At 52.9% G+C, this 15654-nt stretch overlaps 2 gene segments (V, D, J or C); both read right to left on the minus strand.

Annotated features, from left to right (window-relative positions):
• LOC123347546 lies at positions 1-7359 on the minus strand. The segment is given in 4 exon segments: positions 1-69; positions 344-672; positions 6866-6916; positions 7320-7359. Coding segments are annotated over 4 exon segments (489 nt in total).
• A 6364-nt stretch (positions 7360-13723) lies between these two features.
• LOC123347547 lies at positions 13724-14463 on the minus strand. The segment is given in 2 exon segments: positions 13724-14073; positions 14398-14463. Coding segments are annotated over 2 exon segments (396 nt in total).
• Positions 14464-15654: the final 1191 nt, after the last annotated feature.

Genomic DNA, 15654 nt, shown 5'->3' on the forward strand with positions numbered 1-15654 from the left:
TTACACTGACAGACGCTGTCCTGTGAGTCTGACATCGAGACGGGCCCCGGGGGAGGCAACGTGCCAGATCTAAGAGGGGAGAGCGACTCAGAACAGGACTCACTCCGGATTGAGGTTCACAGATGAAGCGAGGGATCTCTGCACCCAGCGGGGCTCTGGGCAGGAAGAGGAGACACGTTGCCCGTGAACGGAAGGGTTAAAACTGCCGGGAGGTTTGTGTTACATTCACCCGGGTGCCGGGTCTCCTGTCCCAGCCCGGAGCGGTGTGTGTGTCACTGCTGCCCCCGCGCGGCTGCCGGGAGAAGCGCGATTCCGCCCCCTGGGTTATTGTATGACCACAAACCGGTTTCGTGTCACTGTGTCTCGCACAGTAATAGCGGGCGGTGTCCTCGGGCTTCAGGCCGGTCATTTGCAGATACAGCTCACTCTTGGGATCATCCCTGGAGATGGTGAATCGGCCTTTCACTGAATCAGGGTAGTATGTACCACTCCCATCGGATTCGGAGCTTATAGCAGCGACCCATTCAAGTCCCTTCCCGGGAGCCTGTCGGACCCAGTTCATGTAGTCGCTACTGAAGTCGAACCCGGAGGCTTTGCAGGAGAGGCGGAGAGAGTCTCCGGGCTTTTTCACATCCCCTCCGGACTCCACCAGCTGCACCTGGGACCGGACACCTGGGAATAAAGACAGACCATTAATATCGGTATAAAAACAGCGGTAACACAATATTCTTCTAACTCTGCCAGTTATTCAGAGGAGGAAAATACCTTCCAAAGCTGCTAGAGCGAAAATTGCAAGTAGCAAAAATCCCATTTTCCCGGGTGCTGGAGGGGAAAGTTCTCAGGGACTGGCTGGTCACTGCACAGACCTAGGGGCTGCGGATTGTGTCTCCGGGTGCAGCCTGGGCAGAGAGAGGCACAGATTTAAACAGGAAACTGTCTCCCTCATTTGCATGTCCCCGCTTTATAAGAGACACACACTCCTGCTGCCAGTGATCTGAGTGACTCGCCCCAGGGCTCCGGGTGCAGGAGTCAGACTGTCCCGTCCTGTGTGTCTGTGCAGCGCCTGGCACAGGGCGCTGGGCTCCTCCTGACACTTTGGGACCCCTGGAAGAAATGAACAGCTCCCTGCAGTGATTCTATTTCCTCACCCGGGAACTGAGGGCCTGGCTATTGTGAGGTGATATTGGGGATTCAGGGGGAACTCAGCTCTGGAGCCACGTTCCAGGGGCACAAGGGCCATACAACATCCGGTCATGGGGGTCAGTGTCTGGGGAGAAGTCGTGTCCCAGGGATCCATTGGGCTAAACCACCCGCTGGAGAGGGAAGATTCCCCATGGCGCGGGGGGGGGGGGGGGATTGGGGACGGAAGCCCCTTTCCCTTCCCGGCAGTGACCGGCTCCATTGAAATGATCCATGACACTAGGAACGTGATCGGAGCAAGCCTGGCTCGTGCTTTGGGCCGGGTCTGGGGCCCGCCTGTGGGTGCAGGTGGGAGAAGCTGCGGGGTGGGGGGAGTCTGAGGGCAGAGTTAAGGTTTCGCAGTGGAGCCTCCCTGGGATTAGTGGGCCGAGAGCGGCGTGTCTGGGAGTTTTTCTTTAGGGGGGAGTCGAGGGAGGGATCAGGCTACAGTGAAGGAAGATTTTTTCTGTGCGGCTGATATTTATATTCGTGTTTCTATTCCTGTTCCCAGTCACCCGCCAGTTCCCATTTACACTCGGGTTGAAAACTCGGTGGGACTGAGAGAGGTTTTATGGTCTGTGTTTGTACCGTGCCTGGGACTATGGGAGCCTAGACTGTAATTAGGAACATAAGAAGGGCCAGACTGGGTCAGACCAAAGGTCCATCCAGCCCAGTGTCCTGTCTCCTGGCAGTGGCCAGTGCCAGGTGCCCCAGAGGGAGTGAACAGAACAGGCACTAGGACAGGGGTGGGCAAACTACAGCCCGTGGGCTAGATCCAGCCATCCAGTAGCGGATTTACCATGGAGCCACTGCTATAAATGTGAGGTGTCTTGCACCTGGCACCTCCCTGTGCATCCAGATCCCCCACTGAGCTGCCTGCACCCAGACTGACCCCCCACAGAACCCTCTTACCCCCCACAGAACCGTCTTACCCCCCCATCTGGATACCCCCACACTAAGTCCCTCTGCACTGGGACCCTGCTGCTGGGCTGAGCCTCCCTGCCCATATCTGGGGTGCCTGGCACAAAAGGGGCAGGGCCCCAGGGTGTTTCTGGGGCAGGCCTGGCCCTTGTTCTGGGTCAGGGTCAGGTTCAGCCTCACTGCCAAGTCCCTGTCCCAGGGAGGTGGGGGAGGCTGCAGGGATCTCCCACCTCAATGGCCTGAGCTCCCCACTGCCATGGTGGAGCTTCCACATTTATTTATTGTAAAAAAAATAAAATTGCAGAATTTTAAAATATTATGCACAGAAATTGATGCAGAATTCCCTCAGAAATATGGGGTGCTGCACAGCTGTGATGGTGGGACTGTGAAGGGGGTGCTGGACAGTAGGGGATCTGCGGGGCGGGGAGCTGGGCAGGGGTATGTTGTGCAGGGTGCTGTGTAGTTGTGGTGGGATGTCAGGGGAGAGGTCTCGAGGCAGGGGGTGCTGGGCATAGGGATCTGTGGGGGAGAGTCTCTGGGTGAGGGGTCACTGGCATAAGGGCCGGGCACTGGGCCCGGGGGCAGTGTAGAAGGGGCACGCTGGCAGCTCAGGGCTGGATGGGCCAGTGTGCATCTAGCAGTCTGGGGTTTGTAAACAGTGCCCTTGTGCTGGGCTGAGTGGGGCCACTCCCACTGCCCTGTGCCTCATTGCCCCCAACTGGCCCCTCATTCTGCGGCCCAACCCCCGTCACATGCCCTATTTCTGCAATGGGGGCCCACAAATATGTTTGGCACTGGGCCCACAAAAAGTAAATCCGGCCCTGCAGCCACCAACTGTTTTAATCTGGCCCATTAGCTCCCGCTGGGGAGCAGGGCCTGGGGCTTGCCCCACTCTGGTGCTCCAACTGGGGAGCAGGGGCGGGGGCTGGTTCCTATGTGTAGCGGGGCAGCCCCAGCCTTTATTCCCCTCCCACCCTCTGATCCCCTCGATCCCAATCCGGAGCACCCTCCTCCACCCCAAACCCCTCATCCCCAGCCCCACCCCAGAGCCTGCACTCCCAGGCAGAGCCTGAACCCCTTCCTGCACCCCAATCCCCTGTCCTGATCCCCTTCCTGCCCTCAAAACCCCTCGGTTCCAGCCCGGTGCACCCTCCTCCACCCCAAACCCCTCATCCCCAGCCCTACCCCAGAGCCCGCACTCCCAGCCAGAGCCTGAACCCCTTCCTGCAACCCAATCCCCTGTCCTGATCCCCTTCCTGCCCTCAAAACCCCTCGGTTCCAGCCCGGTGCACCCTCCTCCACCCCAAACTCCTCATCCCCAGCCCTACCCCAGAGCCTGCACTCCCAGCCAGAGCCCTCACCCACCACCACCTGGCACCCCACTCCCCTGCCCCTCACCCCCTCCCACACCCTGAATTCCTAATTTCTGGCCCCACTTTAGAGCCCTCAGCCCCTTCCCACACCCCAACCCCAATTTTGTGAGCATTCATGGCCCAACATACATTTTCCATACCCCAATGTAGCCCTCGGGCCAAAAAGTTTGCCCACCCCTGTGCTAAGACCACAAGCAGCACCAAATCTATCACCGCTGAGCATCATCATCAAGATCATTTACTTAGTTAATTATTAATAAGCAATGAAGTGTAGACAGAAGCTTTCTCCTGGTTGTGTTTAAAGAAGTTGTGTGACATGAACACTATGTGTTTCAAAACCATCCCCAGGATGTAATATCAAGGGATAACAACAAAAACAACAAAATATTTCCATTCCCACTGACTTTCAGACAAGTATCAGCGTTCACGCTGACACACAGATCTTCATTCCCATTACCACTCGTGTTCCCTTTCATATCCCCTGTCATAAACAGATAGTTAAGGGTTAATATATCTTTTACCTGTAAAGGGTTAACAAGCTCAGTGAACCTGGCTGACACCTGACCAAAGGACCAATCAGGAGACAAGATACTTTCAAATCTCGGTGGAGGGAAGACTTTGTGTCTGTTTTTGTGTTGTTGTGTGTTCTCTCTTGGGATTAAGAGAAGCCAGACCTACATCCAGGCTCTCCAATCTTCCTGAAACAGTCTCTTCTGTTCAATATAGTGAGTATTAGTTAAAAAGGCGGATTAGTCTTTTGTTTGTTTTCTTTATTTGCAAATGCGTATTTTGCTGGAAGGATATTTTACCTCTGGTTGCTGTAACTTATATTTTGGCCAGGGGGAAGGGAGTCCCTCTAGATTTTATATAAGCTGAACCCTGTAAACATTTTTCCATCCTGATTTTACAGAGATAAATTTTACTTTTTCTTTCTTTAACTAAAAGCTTTTCTTTTTAAGAACCTTATTGATTTTTCCCTTGGTTGAGACCCCAGGGGATTAGTCTGATTCACCAAGGAGGAGAGGGAAGGTGAATCCCTCTTTGTTTTAGACTCAAGGAGTTTGAATCAGTGTGGTCTCTCCAGACGACCAAGGGAGGGAAAGTCTGGGAGGGGGAAAAGGAGGGGGGAATGGTTAATTTCTCCTTGTGTTAAGATCCAAGGAGTTTGGATCTGTGTTCCCCAGGGAAAGTTTTGGGGGAACAGGAAGTGTGCCAGACACTGGAATTTCTGGCTGGTGGCAGCGCTATCAGATCTAAGCTAGGATTTAAGCTTAGAAGGGTACAGGCAGGTCCCCACTTTTGGACGCTAAAGTTCAAAGTGGGGAACAAACCTATGACATCCCCACACTCATTCACACACACTGGAGAGAGAGAGGGAGAGAGGCGGGAATGTTCTCAGGGAATGTTCCATAGACAGTTACACTGAACGATGCTCAGAGGATGAGGGTGGGTGGATGACTCCATAATGCGCCATGGTACTAGGCTCTCAGACTGGCTGGAGACCAGATCATTGATGAGGCTAATCGGAGTGAGACAATGTACAGGGCAGGGAGTCGAATACATCTATAAACAGACACGACCCAGCTCTCTGGCATTGACCAACAGCGATTTGGGGAACAGCCTTGTTCACTTTTATAGCTGCCAGGGTTTGTGTTTTCACCTCTCCTGCTTTCTATCCACACACGGGAACTGAGAGGTGAACATGGGACTATTTGGGCTTCTGTTTGGCAGATAACAATTCCTGTTAACCCATATCAGTGTCAGTGTAAGGGGACTGTTATCCCTTTGCTAAAACTTATTGGGGGTGTTTTGGTTGCTAGCTCCCAGTGCCAAAAGAAAGGGGAAGGGTGGATGGGAAATCAGGATGCTGAGACTGACAGTCCCCAGGAACAATGGGGAGAGGCCAATGCTCCAGATCAGCCTGATTGACAGGGCAGGCAAGCTAATCAGGGAGTCATGAGGCTGGGGGGGTCCCATCCTCCATGGGAGCTGGAATTGCCTGGGTCAGACAGAGTGGAGCTGAGCTAAGGAGAAAGCAAGGGCCCGATCCAGAGAGGCCAGAAAAGCAGCCCAGGAAGCAGATCAGAGCTGGGAGCAGAGCAGGGCCACCCAGAGGGGGGGGGGGCAACTGGGGCAATTTTCCCCAGGCCCTGGGCCCCGCAGGAGCCCCCACACGAGTTTTTCGGGGTCCCTGGAGCGGGATCCTTCACTTGCTCTGGGGGCCCTGGAAAACTCTTACCGGGCCCGGACCCCCAGAGCTTCTTCCACTCCGGGTCATCATCGGCAATTCGGCAGCGGGGGGTCCTTCCTCTCCAGGGTGGAAGGACTCCCCGCAGCCGAATTACCGCCGAAGACCCAGCACTTTGGCGGTGGGTCCTGCTTCGGTGGTAATTCGGCGGCGGGGGGCCCCCGCCACGGGTCTTCGGGGCACTTCAGCGGCAGGTCCTGGAGTGGAAAGACCCCCCACCACCGAATTACCGCTGAAGCAGGGGCCCCCCACCGCCGAAGACCCCAGGCCCCCGGAATTCTCTGAGTGGCTCTGGAGCAGAGTCACAGAAGCAGCCCACAGAGCAGACCTGTGCTGGGAGCAGAGCTGCAGCCACAGAGCCAGGGGAGCCAGAGAAGCAGCCCAGGGAGCTGGAGGCAGAGCAGCAGCAGCCGATCTGAAGCAGAGTGGAGCTGCAGCTGGAGATGTCTAGGCCTGGTCAGGGGCCTGGGACTTGTGAGAACAAACTGAACTTCCCTGAGATCCCAGAGATGCTGGTTGTGATGTCCCCGTGCCACAGAGCAAGGTGACATTTTTTCCTTTAACCTTTTCCATTTTTTCCTTATTTTTTTAAATTGTTTGCTTATTAATAAATTGAATTTTCTTTGAGCTGTATGTAAGGGTCAGGGAAGCATCCAGTGCAGAGACAGCACCCCAGCGTGGAGACACCCTAGCACCTGCCCTAAGTGACAACAACAAGGTTGGGGGTCGAGCCCCCCAGGAATCCTGGGCCCAGCCTTGCTGGGGTTATGAGGACTCTGCCACACAGGACAGTGGAAAGGGAGCCCTCAGGCAGGGCTCTGGGTAAAGGAAGTGGGAGCGAGGACTTGGATGCTTTCGCTAGCCCATTTCACTGGGGTAGGGTATAAGCCAGGAAAGTTCCCCACAGTAGCAGGACCATTCCCCCACTTACATAATTGGCATAATGAACAGGATCCTAGCCACAAGGTCCACCCCATTGGTTTACTCGTTGAGTTCTGGTAGTATTTTCCAGGCCTGGACAAGAACCCTACCATGGCTGGAATTGAAGAACTACCAGACCAGTTTGCTGAACTTCAGCGCAGAGTATCAGACCAATCTGAGGTATTACAACAAGCTAGAACAGAAGAGAGAGAAGCTTTATCACTGGCTAAGGCAGTAATAGACCAACAGGCAGAAGACACCAAGAAACTCCCTACTATTTATGTCCCACAGGAGCAGAAGGTCACAGAGTTTGGTGGCTTCCCAACAAGACCAGGAGACATAACGGTAGAGGAGTGGGTCAAGGCTGTGAAGGCGGCTCTGCGTCTGCTAAGAGTAACTGAAGAAGACTGTGTGGACTTCACAGAGGAACACCTGAAGGGCCAGGCCAAGGCCACAGTAAAGTTCATGGCAACGGCACACAAGAAAGATGTGGAAAAGGTATTTGAACTCCTCCTAGAAGTGTATGGAGACAAGGTACCTATTGGAACCCGACTAAAGGAGTTCTTTGAGAGAAAGCAGGAGCCTGGTGAAACTGTCCGGGCATACGCATATGACCTCCAGGAGAGAATGAGTAAAGTGGAGCGGTGAGACCCTCAATGAGTTCCAGACCCAGGTACGGTTCTGAAAGAGCAGTTGGTGCTGAGTCTCCAGGATCATTCCCTCCGCCGTGAAATGAAAAGGACCTTTAAGGAAGAGCCCAGTAAGAAGTTCCATGAACTCATGCAGGCTGCTATTATGTGGTCAGAAGAAGAGGAAGTTCCTGTGGCAGAGACGGCCAAGCCCAACACCTGTACACAAAGTGGGGAACTAGTGAATGCAGCTGCTAAGGGAAAAGGCCCTGCCCCAAACACAGTTAACACTGGAAAGATTAAGTGAAGTTGTCCAAGAACTGGCAGTCCGACAGGAGGAGATGCTGAAAGTGATGACTGAGATGATGAAAGGAAAAACCTCCATGAAAATGACAAAGTATCCAAGGGCACCGGGATCCCGAAGATCCCCACTGAAGGACGAGCTGGGAAAGTACATTTGTTACACTTGTGAAAGACCAGGGTATACTAGCCGAGAATGTCCACTGAGAAGGAGAACAGAGTCCCAGGCATTCAAAACCAATGGGGCACCAGAAGCGAGTGGCCCATCTTCAGTAGAAGGCCAAGCAGTGGCAGAAGGATTCCTAGGCCTGTCCTTGGTGGAAAACCCCTCTGCATACAGTGTTGAGAGGAACGTGGGCAGTGCCAGCATATCTAGTATGACTGTCTAACTGCTGAAGTATGTATAGCAGGGGTGAAGACCGGATGTTTGTTAGATACTGGCTCAGAAGTCAGCACCATTACTGAGTCACATTTTCAAAATTATTTGGAAGAGAAGGAGCTGACCATTCACAGCCCACAGTTTGTAAGTCTAACAGCAGTTAATGGACTGGCAATCCCAGTGGTGAGATGCCACAAAGCAGAAATAGACTATATGGGTGGGACTCTGCCAGGGAAATGCATCTTCATCCTGAAAGACAAAGCCTCTGAAGGGAGCCATATTGGTGAAGGAGTCCCAGGGATTGTAGGGATGAACATCATTAGTGAGCTGAAGGAGCCACTGTTGCCAGTAGAAGGAACCAGGAGGATGAACAATCATGGGCACACTAAGAAGAATTCTGTGCTTAGTAGAGTGAAGAGACAAAACCTTTCACTGGGCTTTGAGGGGCAGATTGGAAACATTAAAGTGGGCAGAAAACAGAAGACTGTTATTCTTCCTTGGAGAAGGAAGATCATTGATGAACACTGCTGGGTACCAGGAAACTCCAATAGATATCGAGCTCTTGTACAGCCTACAGCTGGGATAAACCTACCTAATGGGCTCCAGCCAGCCAATGTACGACTAATGCCATCAAAAGAAGATTACCAGTGAGTCTTCTAAACCCAAGTTTGAGGGCTGTGGAGTTGCATCCTCAAAACAGAACTGCAGAGGTACACCAGCCTGAGGGAGTGGTTCCTCAGGTGAAGGTAACATTTGAGGAGAATAGAAATGAGCTGCACATGACAAAGAGGGAGAAAGGAGGACAAGTTACCTTTCCTCAAGAAAGATGTGTTGGGAGACTGCCAGTTCCAGTTCAAGCAGCACGCCAGGGGCTGATGCCTGCACAGGTGGCTAACTTAAGGATGTTACCGGAGAAGCATCAAGAAGTCTTTTCTAAGGATGAGGTGACCAGTTTGGATGACTGGGTTAAAAGTCACCATGACAGACTGAAGATAGCTTGTGAAGTTGCTCTCAATACAACTAAAGACACAGCCCAAAACAGGAAAAGGACTTATGATGGCCATAAGATGGAGGAAGATAATACCTCATAAAGTGGGAAAGTGATTTCAAATAATAAACAGTTGCCCATGTTAAAGCATAACAATTTACACAGACAGGCTGCCTACAAAACCATTTCACTAAAAGAGTTATCAACATGCCCCCTAAAACTGAGGACAGCTTTCTTACCCCGTGGCCTGATCTCTGTGGCTCTGGCTTTTTTTTTTAAAAATGTTTGTCTTTGGTTTAGATTTTATAAAAAACATTAAAAAAAGAAAAAAAGGGGAAGGCTAGGGGGAGAAAATGCTTTTTTGTTAACCTACATTGGTATTGAATAGTTTAAATGCCTTTTCATCCTGTGCTTACCAAACAGGTTTTGCCTTAGTAAATTCCCTTTATAAACCTAGTTTTCAATATTATTTAACTTTTTTCTTAACCCACCCTGATATTTAATACACCTTTTACATTTAGCTCAAAATTGTCTATTCTTTAATAGACTACCAAACTAAGCCTTTACCATCATCTCTCTTTACTCAAACTCACTAAAAATCTCTCTTCTTTCAAACTAACTAACCCTTTAAAAGCAAAAATCTTTCTATTCTTTCATAATCTGCCTTCATCAGTCTCTTTTCTTCAATAACTTACCTCTCTTCTTTCAAATTTCCTATTTTTCTCTAAACCTTACTCAAACTTTCTTTTTTCATCTTTAAACTCTCTCACTCTCTTCTTTCAACCTTTTTCTCTCCACGTACCCAAGCACAAACATACACAACACTTCCCCTAGTCAAACACATACACATACACATTTTTTCAAAATGGCCGACAGCGCCTCACTTTGGCGCCAATGGAAACAGGGTGGTAAAGTGGGACATAAGCCCTAAAAGGGGCGTGGAAACCTGTCAAAAATGCATGGTGATGAATACTATCGAGTTCTATACTACTCACAGCCCCTCTGCCAAACAGCGGCCTGGAGAGACACGAGGCGCTGGGTTGCCTGATAATTGGCTTCTCTCCCTCTTCTGTCTGGGCACATCCACACAAATACAAGATTTGCAGGGGCATGTGCTTTGCAGGGCTGCATGGAAAGGCGCAGGGCTGGAGCCTACCCCCCCGCCCCCCGCAGTTAATGGGAGTTTCTCCCCAGGAAGGGTTGGAGAGTGAGGACTCCACCATCCTATTTCCAGCCGTGCTCCTTTCCCGAGCTCACGATGGGTGATGATACCCCACACAACACAAGTCCTGGGAGAGCTTCCCCGTGTCGGGGTGTAGCTGACAGTGAGGAGGGAGCCACAACAGATGTATAGATCCTGTCCAGACATTCTTATAAACTCCTGGGGAGGGAATCAACAGCAGATTGGTGGGGATCTGGATCCAGATTAGTTCAGTACCAGCGCAGGGTCCTTGCTGACAATGTTCCTGCAGAGTTGGCACCTTCCTGCTCATGGAGGGGATCCAAGCTCAGGAATGGGCCTGTGGTTCCACTCAGCGCATCACCACCCACTGGGCTGTTTCACTTCGCAGCCACATCTTCATTGCGGTGCTAGATCAGGGGAGAGAGAGAGGGAAAGGACCCCACTAATGCAGGGTTTTTTCCTCCCCTGTGCATCCAGCAGGGCCGAGTCTAGGGAAGGCAGGTTGTGTGGTTGGATGTGGTCTATGGGGGGTTTAAGAGTGGGTCACTTGGTCCTGCAAACAATCGCCTTGTTCACCGCTATGGAAGCGGTATGCGAAAAAACCGAAGCTCACCCAGTGGGGATGTCACCATGTGGAAGCTCATTGGATTGACATCGGAGAGAAAACTCAGTGTTGACCTGGGGCAGGCTGCTGTTTATACCTGTTGCGACTCCCCCGGCCAGCCAGTTGTGCTCAGGAACCCATTCTGACAGTGTCATGCAGGGATCGACAGGGATCTGTGCTGACTTCTCTCTCATGAGAGCAGGATCCAGGTCTTTGGTGGTGGAGATAGTCCCGGACCCGGGTCACACGTGCTGGTGTAGCTGAGAAACACCTTTGGGGGTAGCTCCTCAGATGCTGTGAATGGTCAGAGCTGAAGTCAATGTCAATTCACACAAGCTGAGGATTGGCCGCTGCTTTCCTCTGGTATTTTTGCAGAGTGATCAGAGCCACAAAAGGGGGAGAGGGTACCCAAACCCTAGTGCCTTAAAGCGCAGCCCTGCTAGCAAAAGAGCATCCAGTAACTCGTGCGGATTATTGTCTAGCTGTCGTAAAACAACAAACAGAAAAACATCCCCAGCAGTAAGTATAATTCACAGCTGCTTGTATGCAAACCCCACTAGTGTTGGGGAAGAAGAGAGAGAGATTTGGGAGCTGAGCTATCCAGGTGAGGTTTTTTAATGGCTGCGGGCAGTCTGAGTGGCGCCCCCAGACCCTGTTGTCCTAATCCCCCCTCCCCCACTTCCCTTTTGATTTGTAGGATATTTTCCGACCCTAGACATGTGAGGCATTTGCTACAGAATCAGGTCACTGGAAGGAGAGTGGTGATGGGAAAGCGGGGACCAGGGAGACAGAGGACATTCCTTCCAATTAAGGTGAAAGGGAAAGACACCAGGAGCCTTTTACCGAAAGGAAAGAGAAGCGGGAGGAAGAACACTGGTGGGTTTTAGACTTTAAGGAGTGAAACTCTCTGATCTCGCTTCTAGTCTGGGTGGGAAGTGAAGTTGGAGGGGCACGTGCTGAAAGAAGAGCAAATGCAAAAGAGATTCTCCTTTAATAAGACAAGTTGCCCCCAATAAACCAAGTAAGGAATATAAGCTCCATGTTTCTTTTGACTCTAAGACAGGGTTTTTCAAACAGAGGTCACTGCTTGTATAGGGAAAGCCCCTGGCAGCTGGACCGGTGTGTTTAGCTGCTCCGTATGCAAGTCCATCCGATCGCAGCTCCCACTGGCTGCAGATCACTGCTCCGGGCCAATGGGAGCTGCTGGAAGCCGTGGGGCTGAGGGACTTACTGGCTGTCGCTTCCAGCTGCCCCTATTGGCCCGGAGCAGTGATCCATGGCCAGTAGGAGCCGTGATCGGCTGGACCTGCAGACGGGGCTGGTAAACACACCGGCCTGGCTGGCCAGGGGCTTTCCCTACACAAGCGGTGACCCCTGTTTGAGAAACCCTGATCTAAGGGGCCCTAGGAATGAGGTCAAAGGGCCATCAGCAGCCATTACTGAGCAGAGTGGAAAACAATGCAAATCAGGGGCTGTGCAAACATGTGTAAAAGCCAAAAAAAAAAAAAAAAAGTGTGAGTGGGCAATTTTTTTTTGCTTGGGGCAGTGTAGTGAGTCAGTGTGGCTTCCCTCCTGCCCAGCAGAAGGAGCACCACTGCAGACACCCAAGTGGGTGGAGCCACCACCGCCTGTTCCCGCCCCCAGAAGTCAAGGGGCGGGACAGGAAGTATAAAAGCCGGCCGTCAGAGCTTAGTCAGGCCCTAGCCACCACAGGGAACAGACGTGCTGCCGGGCGCTTGTGACTGGGAAACCTCCAGGACCTGAGGCAGTTGCCCTGACTGGCTGGAGCTTCCCCGTGCCTGTTATGAGGAGGAGCTGCCGGAGCACCCCCCACCCCATGCCTATTACTGGGAGGAGCTGCTGGAACTTCCCTGTGCCTGCTACGAGAGGAGCCGCCAGAGCCTCCCCATCCCTGCTGTTACATGGAGGAGCTGCCCGAGCCTGCCTGGCTGGACTTCCCTGAGGAGCTGCCGGACCTGCCACCAGGCTCCGGTTGAGAGGAACCTTTGCTGGTAGACTGGCCTGCGACTGGTGTCATGGATGAGGTAGGGCCTGAGGGGGAAACTGGAAGTGGCCCGGGGGTAGCTGACCCCGGTCAGGCTGCAGAGATGCACGAGCCTATGTCAGTGTGTTGTGGTCAGGACCCCACTGACCATCAGCGGTGATAGCCGCTGCTAGGGCCCCGGGCTGGGACGCAGTGGAGTGGGTGGGCCTGTGTCTCCCGCACCACTCCACTCACAGGTGGCAGTCTTCCCCCTTACCGACGCTCAGGCCAAGGTACTAAATGGTTTGTCTGCTCAGCCCCTGCCCAAGTGTCTGAGCCCTGTTTGTTGCCTCGCCCTGATCCAGGGCCTGGGCTTATATACAAAACTGTTTGTTGCCCAGCCCCTGCACCAAAGGGCCTGGGCCTTCCTGAACTGTTTGTATTGTTGCTCAGCCCCTGCTCCAGAGGGCCTGAGCACCGGGACTGTGTGTTTGGTGCCTGCCTGAACCTAGGGTGGGGCCCCTCTAAGTGGTACCGTTGTGCAGCCCTGAGACAGAGGGCCGTGCCGTGCGATACTGCGTTGGTCACGCTGGAACGTCAGGGCCAGATGGGAACAGGGGATGTGTATTGAGACGGTGTGGCTCCCCTCAGCCCAGGAGCGTCGAGCCCTCGTGCGAACCCTTACAGGTGGCAAAAAACCTAGAGCAGAAAAGGGCCTATTTTGTGGCCTGCTCTTATGAAGTGTGGCGATTCTTATCTTCCTCTGCAATTGAGTTCAGCTGGAGTGGAGCAGTGGGGGGCACTACAGGATTCCTGCAAGGGCTGGACAAATAAGTAAATAGTAAAGGCTGTTTTAAGAGCTGCTTTATTTTCTGTTTTTATCTACTCTGTGTTGGTGCCGGGAGCGGAGCACAAGCAGACAGACCAGCCTGTCTCCTTCTGAGCGTGTTTGCTGCCAGGGGCTCCCTGCTGTGTAGCTCCGGAGCGCCACCTGCTGGGCGCTTCTTTTCCAATTCACAGCAGGCGGGGTTTGTGTCTGAGCTCAGACCGGCTTCTCCTCACCGTGTCTCTCGCACAGTAATACCGGGCGGTGTCCTCCGCTTTCAGGCCCGTCATGTGCAGGTAGAAATTGGAGCTGTCCTTGGAGGCCGTGAATCGCCCCTGGATTGCCGGGGAGTAGCTGTTGCTGGACGATGAATAATAATAAAGCAGCCACTCCAGCCCCTTTCCCGGAGCCTGTCGGACCCAGTTCATACGATAGCTGCTGAGATCAAAGCCGCTCACCGCACAGGTCAGTTTGGTGGATTCTCCGGGTTTCTTAATCTCCGCGCTGGACTGGGTGAGACCCACCTGTGCCCGGGCCCCTGGAGACAAACAAAGCGGGTTGTTAGAAGAAATGTTTAAAAATAGCAATTAACTTAGCGAGACAGATACAATAGAGAAAAGGAGACAGACAGACCTATACATGTATATTGGTCTAATACATCCCTAGTATGACTCCCCGGATCTCAATGTCTTCCCACGCAGGATGAGTTGTAGAGGGGACTTTTTTCTAAAGCACTTACATTATTTAGCAACACAAGCGCTATTGATTTTCTAAGTGTTCCTAGATAACCCAAGAACTTTAGAAAACCCCCCTCCGCAGAGAGATCTAAAAGGGAGGGTGAACATACAACAAACAAACCCACCGGAGAGGCCAAGCAGGAAAACGCAGATTCCCAGCGGGCCCAGCATGGTGATGGGATGGGAGCGCAGCCCGGTAAATCCCTGAGCCGGATGCGGGGCCTTTGGCTGAGATGCCGGAGTCTGTGGTTAAGTAGGAGGTCGGATCTGGCAGCTTTGCATATTCCGGGGAGAGCGGGGGGGGCTGGAAATAAAAGGGGCTGAACTCAGTGAGAGGCGCAGGCCGGGCGAGGGGCTGATGGGGGTGTGAAGCTGCAAGGATCTGAGCGTGGCCTGATCTGGAAAGCAGAGATCAGAACCCGCCGCAGGAAAATAGGACTATGGACAAATAGAAAAGGGAAAACTGTTCTCTCAGCCTTAGGCAGGGCCAGCTCCAGGCACCAGCCAAGCAAGCTCCTGATTCTAAGGGGCGATGTTCTGTCCGATCCTTTTTTTTTTTGCTTCCTGGCTTCGGAAGCCCCGCAGGTTTTTTTCTCTTTGGTTCGCGCTCCAGCCGCCCTGTAGGGGGCAGCGGAGGAGGGCAGCGCCTTGCAGCAAGCCCGGCAGGGCAGCCCGTCTCCTTCCCTCCGCCGACCGGAGCAGCGCGGAGCCCTCCCGGCAGGCGGGGCGGCGGAAGCCCTGGCCACCCTCCTTCTCTCTCCCCCGGGGCACATCTGCAGCGCCGGGAGTCCCACCGCACCAGCGCTCCTGCCGCCTCGCAGGGTTTGTTTTGTTTTGTTTTTCGCCTGGGGCGCCCTGACCTTAGGACACTGCCTACAGAACTGGACGGTGCTTTGCTCTGCTTTTTTGTAATTTAGCCCCTGTGCCAAAGACCGTTGCCTAGTTCCTTCTAATATACATTCCCTGCCAAAGGCCACTGCTTCCCTGCCGTGAGCAGAAGTTCAGCAATGAAGGATGGAATCTGCATCGGCCCCATCAATCCCCCCCCCACGACCTCCATGGCCTAGGGTAGGATGGGTCTCCCCAAGGAGGCCTGGCTTGTGATGTGCTTAAGGCACCGTTATGTGAATCAGGAGCTTTGTGCACTTGCTGGTTTGGGGCAAGTCCCTCAGACTGAGATTTTTCCAAGCAGATGAGAGGAGTAGGGGCCCTCATTTGCATTGCAATACCCTGGGATCTGGAGGCATAAATTGCCTAGGCCGCTTTGAAAACCCCAAGCTACAATGACTTTTTCATAGTTCAGCATCCAACCCTGAATACCCCTAGTCAGTATAGATCACCTGGCCCTGAACACATTCAGCATACACCGAACAAACCTGCAG

The sequence above is a fragment of the Mauremys mutica genome, chromosome 13, assembly GCF_020497125.1.
Source record: "Mauremys mutica isolate MM-2020 ecotype Southern chromosome 13, ASM2049712v1, whole genome shotgun sequence".
NCBI lineage: Eukaryota > Metazoa > Chordata > Testudines > Geoemydidae > Mauremys > Mauremys mutica.